General features: G+C 41.9%; 1 protein-coding gene across 2 annotated transcripts in view; it reads left to right on the top strand.

Annotated features, from left to right (window-relative positions):
* The window catches only part of FOXK1 (forkhead box K1), a 210,820-nt gene that overhangs the window by 133,454 nt on the left and 63,539 nt on the right, over positions 1 to 13,827 (top strand). For both annotated transcript variants that reach the window (XM_082261198.1, XM_082261197.1), the window contains exon 7: positions 8,433 to 8,702. In XM_082261198.1, the coding sequence (XP_082117324.1) occupies positions 8,433 to 8,702 (270 nt within the window). The remainder of the gene's footprint in view (positions 1 to 8,432; positions 8,703 to 13,827) is intronic.

Here is a 13,827-nt window from a genome sequence, read left to right as displayed (position 1 = left end):
TCATAGCCCCCTCAATCGTCTCTTCTCCAGAGATAATAAGTTCAGTGCTTGTAGTCTTTCCTCCTAATCGATGCCCTCCATTCCCCTAATTATTTTTGTTGCTCTTCTCTGGACTCTCTCCAGTTCCAACACGTCCTTCCTAAGGACTGGTGCCCAGAACTGGACAGCATACTCCATGTGTGGCCGGACCAGAGTCTTGTAGAGTGGGAGAATAATCTCTTTATTTCTGGAGTGAATCCCCTTTTTTTATACACGCCAGTATTCTGTTGGCTTTGCTTGCAGCGGCTTGGCTTTGCATGCCACTGCCAAGCCTGTTGTCCACCAGTACCCCCAGGTCCTTTTCCATCTTAGATTCACCCAAAGGATTCCCCCCAGTGAGTAGCTTGCTTTCGTGTTTCTTGCACCCAAGTGCATTACTTTACATTTCTATTAAACCTCATCTGCCATGTAGTTGCCCACCCCATTATTTTGTTCAGGTCCGCTTGTAAGGTTTCCACATCCTGCATAGAAGATATTGGCATGCTTAGTTTAGTATTATCCGCAAATACTGAGATTGTACTAGATATCCCCTCCTCTAGATCATTTATGAATAAATCAAACAGGATTGGTCCCAGGACAGAGCCTAGGGGGACCCCACTTTCCACACCCGCCCAATCCGAGTACTCCCCATTAATCACCACCCTCTGGACTCTATCCAGGTGCTCACCCTATGGTCCATACCTACCTTCCTTCGCTTGTACAGTAAGCGTTTGTGGGGAACGGTGTCAAAGGCCTTTGCAAAGTCCAGATACACCACATCCACACAGGCTTACATTTATCTAGGTGGCTGCTCACTTCATCATAAAAGATTAATAGATTGGTTTGGCAAGAACGATTTTTCATGAATCCATGCTGATTACTACTAATACCATTTTCATTACTAAAGTCTTGTATATAGTCTCTTTACATCCCCTCCAAAATCTTGCAGACTACTGTTGTTAGGCTGACCGGCCTATAGTTACCCAGGATATATCTCGGCCCTTTTTTGAACATTGGTGTCACGTTGGCTTTTTTCCAATCAGCTGGCACCATACCCGTCAGTAGACTATCCTTAAAGATCAAGAATAATGGTCTGGCAATCACATGGCTGAGCTCTTTAAAGTGGAGTTCCACCCTATTTTTATACTTACCTCCATCTTCTCGCTCCGGGTCACCTGAAAAAGAAATGGATAATCGCATATTTTTTTTTTACTTACCTCGTAGCGAAGAAAAAATACTTACCTTACTTCCTTCTTCCTCCTTCCTCGGCCGCGGCCCGTCGTCACTTCCTGGCTCTGCAATGATTCCTGGGAGCTGAACGTCATAGCTCCCAGGAATCATTGCGCCTGCACCGGCCCCGACGTCAGTTCCGGGCCGCGCGCGTCATCCCCTTCTAAACAGCTTCTGGGCATGCCCAGAAGCTGTAGAGGGATGACGCGCGCGACCCGGAAGTGACGTCGGGGCCGGCGCAGAGCATCGTGGGACCAAAGAAGGCGAAAGAAGACGCAGAAGGGGATCTCGCTGGCTTCAAGCTGCCCACATCTGAGATGGCAGCGCTGGACAAGACGTTTGCAAGGTAAGTATTTGTCCTAACAGGTAAGTGCAACCCGGGACAGATCAGAGGCTAGCCATTGTGGAATGTACTAGCCCTGACTGTCCCGGGGGTATTAAAAAAAAAAAAAAAAAAAAAAAAAAAATCCAGGGTGGAACTCCGCTTTAAGAACCCTCGGGTGCAAGCCATCCGGTCCCAGTGATTTATTTTTGTTAAGTTTCTCTAGTTTAGTTCTAAGTCTATCTTCTGTTAGCCATAGTGATACTTCCTGAGGTGTACTATTTAGTTTGGCCTTACAAGCTGGGTTAGTGTAGACCCCCGATTCTTTTGTGAAGATTGAAGAGAAGAAATTATTTAACACTTCCGCCTTTTCCCTGTTCTCTGTGGCTAAATTTCCTTCGTCGTCTTTAAAGGGGCCAATGTCTTCTGGCCTCGTTTTCTTACTGTTTATATACTTAAATAATTTTTTGGGGTTCTTTTTACTCTCTTCCGCTATATGTCTCTCATGTTCTATTTTAGCCACCCTGATTTTGTCTTTACATTTCTTATTACACTCTTTGTAATTCTTGAATGCTGCCAATGACCCCTCAGCCTTGTATTTTTTGAACGCCTTTTCTTTAGTATTAATATTCATTTTTATGTTGGAGTTTAGCCACCCAGGGTTTAGTTTTGCTCTTTTAAATTTATTTCCCTTTGGAATACACTGGCCAATCCCTTTTGTTTACTATGTTCTTAAAGCACTCCCATGTATGCTCCATGTTCTTTGTTCCCAGGGTTCTATCCCATATGATATTTTCTAGAGCGCAGTTTTGGGAAATTGGCTTTTTTGAAATTCAGTGTCCTTATATTATCCTTGTGTTTCCTATTACTATAATTAATACTGAAACTTATTGACCTATGGTCACTGTTTCCCAAGTTGCCCCGCATTTCTATATCCGTAAGCAGGTCTGAATTGTTGGTAATCAGTAGGTCAAGTACCGCATTTTCTGACCCATGAAGTTGTCCTGCAAAACATTTAGGAACTGCCGAGCCTTGGCTGAATGCGCGGTTCCTTCTTCCCAGTCTATATCCGGATAATTAAAGTCCCCCATTATAATGACATTGCCCATCCTTGCTGCCAATCCTATCTGTAAAAGGAGGTCTGCCTCCCCGTCCTCCCTCTGGTTGGGAGGCCTATAACATACGCCCAATATTACCCTCCCTATAGTGCCTTCCCCTTTAAGTTCTACCCATAGGGATTCTGCCTCGTCCATAGCTCCATTATTAATATCATCCCTCATATTTACCTGTACACTGTTCTTAGTATACAGACATACCCCTCCCCCTTTTTTACCTTCTCTAAATGGGCTGTGTTTGTTAGAATGCCCATGCATATAAAAAGGGGTTTTCAAAAACATAACGTTTTCAAGCATTTTAAAATGGTTCTTAATAAGGATCCAACTGGGATAACATTTTGGGAACTAGAGAAAGTTAGAAATACATTGGAGGGGAGGTAAATTTATAAGGCAATTGAGCAAGCTAGAATCCTGGTGGATATACGAAGCAAAGGTTTTAAAACTAGAAGGCATGAATATTGAGGTTGATCTAATTTGCTTCATTAACAATTTATAAAGGATTATTATTTCGTCAGTTTTAAAAGGAAAATGTTTCTATATAATTTTCGTGTTGGTTTTTTGTTTTTATGTATTTTTTGTTATTTTTTATTATATTTTGGTAGTATAACCCCTGTATATGTAAGATTAGTCGTACTGGTAGGTGATTATTCTCTCTTTTTTTTTTTTATTAATAATATAACTGATTATTTTTTCTTTTTAAAATGCAATTCCATCTTTTTTTTTTTTTTTACTTTTCCCATAATGTTCCCACCTTATGCGATACATAATAGTACGTGTATAAAATGTAGGTTGTAGAAATCATTATCTTTCTAATAAAACTCACTTTGCTGTCCTCAGCGATCCCTTCTTTAGTGTGGGCATCTGAAGCCCACTCATTTCTCCTTCCCGGATATGACGCTTCTGGCTACCCAGCATGCGCCCCTGACCTTTCGCATATAGTACAAAACGCGGAGCACTCATTGTGATGCTACAAGCGGCAGATGCCCATTGACTCCTGGAACTAATGACACTCTTATTTTAGGAGCCAATGAGCAGGCAAGGTACAGTGGAAGCGGCACAATCGGGCTACATGGTATTTACATTGATGTAAAAAATAAATGAATTAGACATTACAAAGTGATCACGAATTCGGAGGGAGGGGGAAGTTTAAAAAATGCCAGGAACTCCGCTTAACCACTTTAAGACCGGAGAATTTTCCTGCTTAATGACCAGGCCAATTTTTTTCAACTTGCCACTGCATGACTTTAACTGACAATTGCGCAGTCATGCAGTGCTATACCCAAACGAAATTGACGTCCTTTTTTCCCCACAAACAGAGCTTTCTTTTGGTGGTATTTGACCACCTCTGCGCTTTTTATTTTTTGCAGTATTAGTAAAAAAATAGCAAAAATTTTGCAAAAAATTGCCATTTTCTACTTTGACAGTTAAAAAATATCCAATATATTAAATTTTTGTCACATTTTGGCCTAAATATATATTTAGCTACATGTCTTTGACAAATAAATTCTCAATGAGCGTATTTTTAACCACTAAGACCGGAAGATTTTACCCCCTTCCTGACCAGGCCATATTTTGAGATTCGGCACTGCGTTACTTTAACGGACGATTGCGCGGTCGTGTGACGCTGTACCCAAATTAAATTTACGTCCTTCCCCCCCCCCCCCACACAAATAGAGCTTTCTTTTGGTGGTATTTGATCACCTGTGCGATTTTTTAATTTTTTTTTTTTTTTTAATTTTTGAAAAAAAAGAGTCACAATTTTGAAAAAAAGAAAAAACAATTTTTAAAATTTTTTAACATTTTAGGCCAATTTGTTTCTGCTACATATTTTTGGTAAAAAAAATCGCAATAAGCGTATTTTGATCGGTTTGCGCAAAAGTTTCTAACTACGGGAAAGATTTGTCATTTTTATTGTTTTTTTTTTATTCTAGTAATGGCGGCGATCTGCGATTTTTTTGCGGGACTGTGACATTGCGGTGGACCGATCGGACCCCTAACTGACATTTTTGACACTTTTGGGGGGACCAGTGACCTTACTACAGTAATCAGTGCTAAAAATATGCACTGTTACTGTAATAATGAATGGAAGATGTTAACACTGTTGGTGATCAAGGGGTTAAATGTGTGCCTCATGCTTACTGACGTGTGTGTGTGGGGGAGGGGGTTCTGTGACACAGACAGAGATCGCAGGTTCAGCTATGCTGAATCCTGTAATCTGTCCCTGCCTGTCACAGAGAAGATCTGCCCTCTTTGTTTACACAAGCGGTGTATTTTCTCACTCTTTCCCAGACGATAGGGGAAGAGAGATGGCGATTTCCATCCCTCCTTCTCCTGCCCCACTCCCGCTGTGTCTAAACACAGTGGGAGCAAGCCTCCGGCGGCGCACGCGCACCGCCGAGACAGGGAGGAGTCCAGTGGTGTAGGTCTCTGTCGATGGACCTAGGGCTGACACCTTGCTGCAGTAGCAGCAACGTGAACAGTCCTAAAGTGGTTAAAGTATCCACTTTAGGCAGAATGAATGACATCCAGCTGGTTTTCATGTGCCTGTAATACTGGCAGGGATGAGGTAATAGCAGCGGAGGAGGAATAGTTGCTTACATTTTGCTTTACAACCAGGAGGGAGGAAAGGTATTAAGGTATGATCTGCCGTCGGCTACGTTTACCTGTGATGATGTCCATCTGGACGCAACGTGTCAGGGAGGCAGGGCTCTCTAACATCAACACACATAGCAGGAGATGATCATAGCTTGATACTGTCAGGCAGCTTGAGGTCTGTGTATTCAAGGTACAATACTGTAAAATCAGGGATGTATGTGTGAATGCATTTGTATGCTTTAAAGTTTTAATAAAAAGATGATGCTCGCTATATAGTTTTTCCCTGTTTTATGTGTCCACCTCATGAGATGCTCTATGCGGGAGTCTGGAGGAGACGATAGAAGCTGTATTATAGTAAAGTGAAAGAAATCGGCAGAAAAAAAAATCGCCCGGATTGACCTTGCTTGTGAAAGAAGGTCCACCAAAAGAGCTGAAATTCCACCTGAAAGGGGCACAGAAGTGGTGGCGCAATACCTATTGTGGACAACTACTGATTTCACTCGATTGTTATGTGTGGAGTATCTGCATGTGTATACACACTAGGATTGTACAGCAGAGTGGCATCTTTTTATAATTATATATAGTGTGTGTGTGTGTGTGTGTATATATATTTATATATATATATATATATATATATATAATATAGTGTGTGTGTGTGTGTATATATATATATATATATATATATATATATATATATATATATATATATACTCTATTGGATTGCACATTTGATGGATTTGCACTTTATTTGCTAACAAGGAGTACATTGGGGATCATTATTATTTAGTGCGTAAAGAAGCATTGCAATTGTTTTTGCTATTTGCACATATGATCTAATTGCACTGGATCACTTTATAGTTGTTACAGGTAAGGTTGTTACATATTTTAGGTTTAGGAGTGCTACACTCTTTATTTATTTTTAATAAAAATGTTGGCTTTACAAAAACTTTATAACTGTTTTGAGGTTTTTACCTTTATGATGATAATTCTGGCAGTTTTAATTTTCTTACACACCAACATACACTGAACAAAATTATGAACGCAACACTTTTGTTTTTGCCCCCATTTTTCTCGAGCTGAACTCCAAGATATAAGATGTTTTCTATGCACACAAAAAGCCTATTTCTCTCAAATATTGTTCACAGATCTGTCTAAATCTGTGTTAGTGGGCACTTCTCCTTTGCCGAGATAATCCATGCACCTTTACAGGTGTGGCATATCAAGATGCTGATTAGACAGCATGATTATTGCACAGGTGTGCCTTAGGCTAGCCACAATAAAAGGCCAATCTAAAATGTGCAGTTTTAACACACAGCACAATGCCACAGATGTCGCAAGTTTTGAGGGAGCGTGCAATTGGCATGCTGACTGCAGGAATGTCCACCAGAGCTGTTGCCAGTGAATTGAATGTTCATTTCTCTACCATAAGTCATCTCCAAAGGCGTTTCAGAGAATTTAGCTGTACATCCAACTGGCCTCACAACCGCAGACCACATGCAACCACACCAGCCCAGGACCTCCACATCCAGCATATTCACCTCCAAGATCGTCTGAGACCAGCCACCTGGACAGCTGCTGCAACAATCTGTTTGCATAACCAAAGAATTTCTACACAAACTGTCAGAAACCGTCTCAGGGAATCTCATCTGAATGCTCTTCATCCTCATCGAGGTCTCGACCTGACTGCAGTTAGTCATCTTAACCATCTTGAGTGGGCAAATGCTCACATTCGATGGCGTCTGGCACTTTGGGGAGGTTTTCTCTTCACGGATGAATCCCAGTTTTCACTGTACAGGGCTGATGGCAGACGGCGTGTATGGCGTTGTGTGGGTGAGCGGTTTGCTGATGTCAACGTTGTGGATCGAGTGGCCCATGGTGGTGGTGGGGTTATGGTGTGGGCAGACGTATGTTATGGACAACGAACACAGGTGCATTTTATTGATGGCATTTTGAATGCACAGAGATATAGTGACGAGATCCTGAGGCCCATTGTTATGCCATTCATCCACAACCATCACCTCATGATAATGCACGGCCCCCATGTTGCAAGGATCTGTATGCAATTCCTGGAAGCTGAAAACATCCCCGTTCCTGCATGGCCAGCATACTCACTGGACCTGTCACCCATTGAGCATGTTTGGGATGGTCTGGATCGGCGTACACGACAGCCTTTTCCAGGTCCTGCCAATATCCAGCAACTTCGCACAGCCATTGAAGAGGAGTGGACCAACATTCCACAGGCCACAATCAACTCTATGTGAAGGAGATGTGTTGCACTTTGTGAGGCAAATGGTGGTCACACCAGATACTGACTGTTTTTGGAGCCTTTAGGGTCCTTTCACGCGGGCGGTCCGTATGTCCTGATGAAAAACGGACATAATGCATGTCAGTGGGATTGCGGATGTCAGAGGATGACCATCCGCTAACATCCGATTTGCGTCCTTTCCCATCAGTTCCGTTTTTTGGAACGGAAGAGAACCCTATCTTTCTTCCGTTTTAAAAAAACGGAACGGACGCAAAAACGGATGTCAGCGGTGTCATCCGCAATCCCATTGACATGCATTATCTCCGTTCATCATCCGCAAACGGATGGGATTTTAAACGGACATACGGACCGGATGACACAAGTGTCATCCGTGTCCGTAAAAAAAAAAAAAAGTGCCGGAGTGGTTCAAAAAACGGTCCGCTCCGAGTGAAAGGACCCTTAGAGTGCCCTTTTATTGTGGCCAGCCTAAGGCACACCTGTGCAATAATCATGCTGTCTAATCATCATCTTGATATGCCACACCTGTGAGGTGGATGGATTATCCCGGCAAAGGAGAAGTGCTCACTAACACAGATTTAGACAGATTTGTGAACATTATTTGAGAGAAATTGACCTTTTGTGTACATAGAAGAAGTCTTAGATCTTTGAGTTCAGCTCATGAGAAATGGGGACAAAAACAAAAGTGTTGTGTTTATAATTTTGTTCAGTGTAGTTAGAACAGAGGAAGGCACACATTTGTGTACATTATTAGTACATATCTACTCTACAATAAACAGGAATGCTTTTGTGAGTAGTTTTAAACCGTAATCATTGTGTTTTATTTGTGATGTTCAGAATGAGAAAAGCTTATTTCAGTAACATACTCGATTTATTTTTTCAATTTCAGGTTCCCCAGTGAGTGCTCAGCCACTTATTATGGCCAAACCTGCACAGACTGCAAGTTTTGTGGCAAAGCCCTTGGCATACATGTCTGCTTCAATCATGACCTCACAGCCCACAAGTCATGCTATACATGTTGTGCAGCAGGTTCCCACGGTCACTATGGTCCAGGTAGTAACGACACCCACCAATTCTGCAAATGGATATATTACTGCAAACCAACGACCTATTAGTGAGTTACATGGAAGAGTAATGGATTGTGGTGTTTCTGCCAGAGGTTAGTAAATGGGAGTTGTTTATTTTTTTCTAATGTGTTTGTTTAGTTTTAACTGTGATTCTTTTAAATGTGCAAAACTTTTTTTTCAGATTTTTGACTGGGCAATAAGCGATTTTATTTGAATAAAATACCATATGGACCTGTTGTAGTGTTCTGTCCAACTTGTCTAGTGGTAGTTGGCAAGCTTGCCCCAATAGATTTATCCAGTTTTTGCATAATAGTGGAAGATCATTTCGCAGATGCACAAAGGTTTTTATCAGACATGTTAAAATCTATTTAACCTCCCTGGCGGTCTGATTATGTCAGAATTTTTGTGCTAAAAGTGGTACATTGTTTTGCATGGGAATATGTGGTTTTATATTTTAGGCCTGTAATTCTTAGGAATAACTCACTTAAATCTGTCCAAACAAGAGTCTAGTAGACATCCCGGGTATGATAAAGTTTGAAACCCGAAATCATAAATTATAATATAATAAATTTCATCAAATTCTTCATTGTTTACGAAGTGGAGATATTTCATTATGAGGGAAAATCTGTACTCTGACATGACCGTGCCAAAGAATGGAGTGGCAAGTAATATCTGCAGGGGTTTCCCCACCACTCCCTGAAGAATTATTAGGCCCAGAAATTTCCAAATTTCATCTTTGGTCACTGGTTCCCACTTTCTGCATCTTGCAAACTTCCGATGCGTAGCCAATTGTTGCTCTTTGTACTGGTTTGTCTCGGTAACTGATTTTTCAATAACCTCATCGGTCAGAAATAATTGCAGGTATGCCAAGGGGTTGTCATGGTCAACGTCAACTTTCATACCAGATGCTCCAGTAAATGGGAATCTTGGGGGCGCTGCCTGATCCGTACAGCAGTCAGTAGAGCACCAAGTTCGCACATCGCTGAACTCAGTAGCAGAATCGTCGTGTCTTCTCTTTTAAAACCGGATGATGAATTTTCCCACGAATCGCTATCGCTCAGTTCAAATAATTCCGATTCACCGTCACAGTTTTCCAGTTCGTTCAAAGGTGCTTTTGAGCTAAAAGAATGCTTTTTGGACGCCATGGACGTTCTCAATTTTCCAGGCACAAAGTACCGCAAAAAGCACAGGCAGGGCACTGGAAAAACCACTAGGTAAAAACCTGTGGTAAAATGGCATGATACAAAGTTGTAATCCTAACAGATTACACTATATCATGTCATTTGTTTTATTTTATTTTTTTAATCTCCCGCCTTTTACACCCCCCTGCGTTATGGCGCTCTCAGGGAAGGGAACCGGAAGGCAGGTGACTGCATCAGTTGAACACACAGCAGGAGGCTGGCTGGAGGACAGCGGGGGGATCGCAGTGGAAGGTAAGTTTGATTGTGGGGTAATCCGGAGTGTAGCTCGGGGTTGCCGCTTTTGGCACTGTATATTAAACCCGAGCTACACTCCAAAATACCGCTAGGGAGGTTAAAATTGTTTGCACTGCTTGCTTTTAGTGAGCCTGGTATGACTATCCATACTATTGAGAAATTACAGTAGTGTATCGACTAAGTAAGGGTACACATGCTCAGACACTTTTCTCTGTCTTTGTTCATTTTTTTTCCAAATTGTTGTCATCTCTGTGGCTATTGGGATCAGTGGAATGTAGCTACAATTCTAATTCAATTTATTGCGGTTTGTATTTCAAAAAAGGTTCTATGGATCCCACATTGCTCTGTTCATAAAGCAATGAATCAAAGTATCCACAAACATAATACTTAATGAATTTCTAACTCCAATTTAAAAAAAGTTAGGAACCTGTTTAAAATCAACATAAAAACAGAATGCAGTGATTTGCAAATCTCATAAAGCAATATTTTATTCACAATAGAAAACAGAAAACAATATCAAATGTTTTAACTGAGAAAATGTACCATTATGATAATAATTTTCAAAAAGTACTGTTGAAGTTGATGGCAGCAGCGCATCTCAAAAAACTTAGGAGAGGGCTATGTTAACCACAATGTAGTATCCCCTCTTTTAACAACACTCGGCAAATGTTTAGAAACTGAGGAGACCAGTTTCTGGCGTTTTGGAAGAGGAATGTTGCCCCATTCTTGCCTGATATAGGATTCTAACTGCTCAACAGTCATGGGTCTTCTTTGTCCTATTTTGGGTTTCAAGATGCGCCAAATTATTTTCAGTTGGTGAAAGGTCTAGACTGCAGGCAGGTTAAGCACTATTATGTAGCACTATAAAGCCATGCTGATGTCATAGATGCAATATGCTGTTTAGTAGTGTTCTGCTGAAATATGCAAGGCTTTCCCTGACAAAAATGTAGTCTGCATAGGAGCATATGTTGCTCTAAAACCTAACTCTATCATTTAGCATTGACGATGCCTTTCCAGATGTGCAAGCTGCCTATTCAATATGCACTAATGCACCCCTATACCATCAGATATAGAGATTCAGGCTTTTGAACTGAGCGCTAACAAGCCAAAAGGTCCCTCTCCTTCTTAGTTCGGAGGACGCGGCACCCATAGTTTCCCAAAAAGAATAAACTTAAATTTGACCACAAAACCGTTTTTTCCACTTTGCAACAGACCAATTTAAATTATTATTATTATACAGGATTTTTATATAGCGCCAACAGTTTGCGCAGCGCTTTACAATGTGAGGGAAGACAATACAGTTACAATACAGTTCAAAACAGGAGGAACTAGAGGGCCCTGCTCGTTAGAGCTTACAATCTAGAATGAGCTTTGACACAGACAAGATGGAAGTGTTTCTGGATTATGTTCAGATATGCCTTCTTCTTTGCGTGATTGAGCTTTACCTTGCATTTTTGGGTGGCACGGTTAACCCTGTTCACAAACAGTGATTTTTGGAAGTATGCCTGAGCCCTTGCAATGATGTACATCAAAATCCTGCCTGTTTTAATGCAGTGTCATCTGAGAGTCCAAAGATCATGGGTATCCAGTATTGGGTTTCGGCCTTTTCCCTTGCACTCAGAGATTTTGTCGGATTCTCCAAATTTACTGATATGTGCTGTGGATGATGAAATATTTAAAGTCTTAGCAAATTTACATTGAGGAGCATTATTCTGAAAGTGTTGAACAATTTTTAAACGCCGCTTTTTACAGATTGGTGAACCTCTGCCCATCTTTACTTTTGAGATACTGTTGACTCTCTAAGATGCCCTTTTTAAACCCAGTCATGTTACTGACCTGTTTCTAATAACCCTAATTAGTTGCAAAATAATCTTCCAGCTCCTCCTTTTTAGTACCACTTACTTTGCCAGCTTTTTGTTGGCCTATCCAGGGCCAGAGTAATGTAGGAGCTATTGGAGCCGCAGCTCCAGGCCCCTACTTTAATATAGGCCCAGCTCAGTGGCGTATCATAAATCAGCTGTGTGCGGGGGGGAACGGGTCCCGAGGGAAGGTACATAATATAACTGGATAATAACATTTATAGGTAAAGTTGATCCAGGGAATTTCCGATTGCCTCTCAGGGGATCAGGAAGGATGTTTTTCCCCCTGATGAAGAAAATTGGTTCATGCTTTGCTGGGTTTTTTTTTGCCTTCCTCTGTATCAAGTGTGGGTAGAGCATTGTGTATATAGGATTGTATACATTTTTCACCTTAATGCATTCTATGCTTCTTTTCTGCTGCAGAATCCCCCAGTCCCCCTTATTCTTACCTGACACCGATCCAATCCAGTGACATGCACAAGATCAGTGGCTCTTGCCGCTGTCTCCCTCCTCATTGGGCAGATTAATAGCATTGGCTCCCACGCCTGTCAATTAACTCCAGTGACGTGGGGACGGGGTGGAGTTGAGCTGTCTGTCAATGGACACAGCAGCAGGGCTCGGTAACAAGAACCCACAGGTGCCCCCATGGTAAATGGTTACTAATTGGGGGCACCAGCAAGAAAGGAGGAGCCAGGAGTGCTCATGGGGGACCCAAGAAGAATTCTATTGCACAGAGCAGGTAAGTATAGACATGATTGTTTTTTCAAATTTTCCTTTAAAACCACTTTAATCCTCCCGTCACTGCTGGCTCAGAGAGTTTCTGCCTGGGAGCTAGGGGTGGGTGCACTGTGCTGTGCCGATAGTGAGATACAGGATTGGCACAGCACAATGCTACATGAATAGGATGGAGGAGGCAAGATTGTCCCTTCTACCATGCTAGCCCTGCTGTGTTTGTCCCTCCCCACATTCCACCCCCATGACGTGCACACACTGTCAGTGGAAGTGGTTCCTGTGTGGGCATTTAAATGCAGAGCAAGAACCAGCTGTACATCCCAGCTGCCTGAGCCTCTGGGAATACTTGGTGAGTACTGGCACACAGAAACGCCCCCCTCACATTTCCAGATGTCTCTGTTCTGTTTCTTATTCAGCACTGGTGCTTCTCTCTCCTAGAACGTGAGGGCTGCTGGGGCAGTCTCTGTGAAATGTACAGTAGTCTCTGTAACATGGGATGACAGTCTCTGTGACACGCGGGACAGTCTCTGTGACTTCAATCACTCACGGCAAGACCAAGGGTATGTTAGCCCTGTCAACTATTGGTGCTGGGAGCTGCTCTCAGTCACTTCTGGCAGAGTGGTGCAGGTGGGGTATCTGGCCTATCGTTCCTTGATGCTGAGAACTGCTGTCAATCACTCCCAGAAGGGCTGGGCAGGGGGTTTGTCAGCCTGTGATATTGAAGGCTGACTTTACAACTGCAGGCTGCTGTTCCCATTACAGGGCCCAATGTGTATGTCTGTCAATGCTACCACAGTTCTGAACACAATACAAAGGCTGCCAGGATCATGAGGTATTTATATGTAATAATTCAGAGCAAGGTCTAGAAAAACATACATTTAGCAGCTTAACGTGCGCTTGAGAATTGTTTGGTAGACGCATATTTTTAAGGTCTGCGTATAATTTAAGGTTAAATACATTTTCTGCAAATACAGAAAAATACCTTTCGACCTTTCATCAGGAATTTTGTGCCCTTGTAACTTCCTGTGGACTGAACTGAAATCTCAAACAATGTTCTCAGCTTTCTTTGCTGTCAATAGAGGGAGAATAAAGTATTTGGGCTTTTTGGATGGTGGTTCCCAAGGGTATACCATAGCATATAGCACAAATAAGTCTTATATAAGTTTAAAAAGGCATGTTTTTATTTAATA

Source organism: Pelophylax lessonae, assembly GCF_965119305.1.
Source record: "Pelophylax lessonae genome assembly, chromosome: 6".
NCBI classification, from domain to species: domain Eukaryota; kingdom Metazoa; phylum Chordata; class Amphibia; order Anura; family Ranidae; genus Pelophylax; species Pelophylax lessonae.
This window is presented reverse-complemented; position numbering and strand designations above follow the sequence as displayed.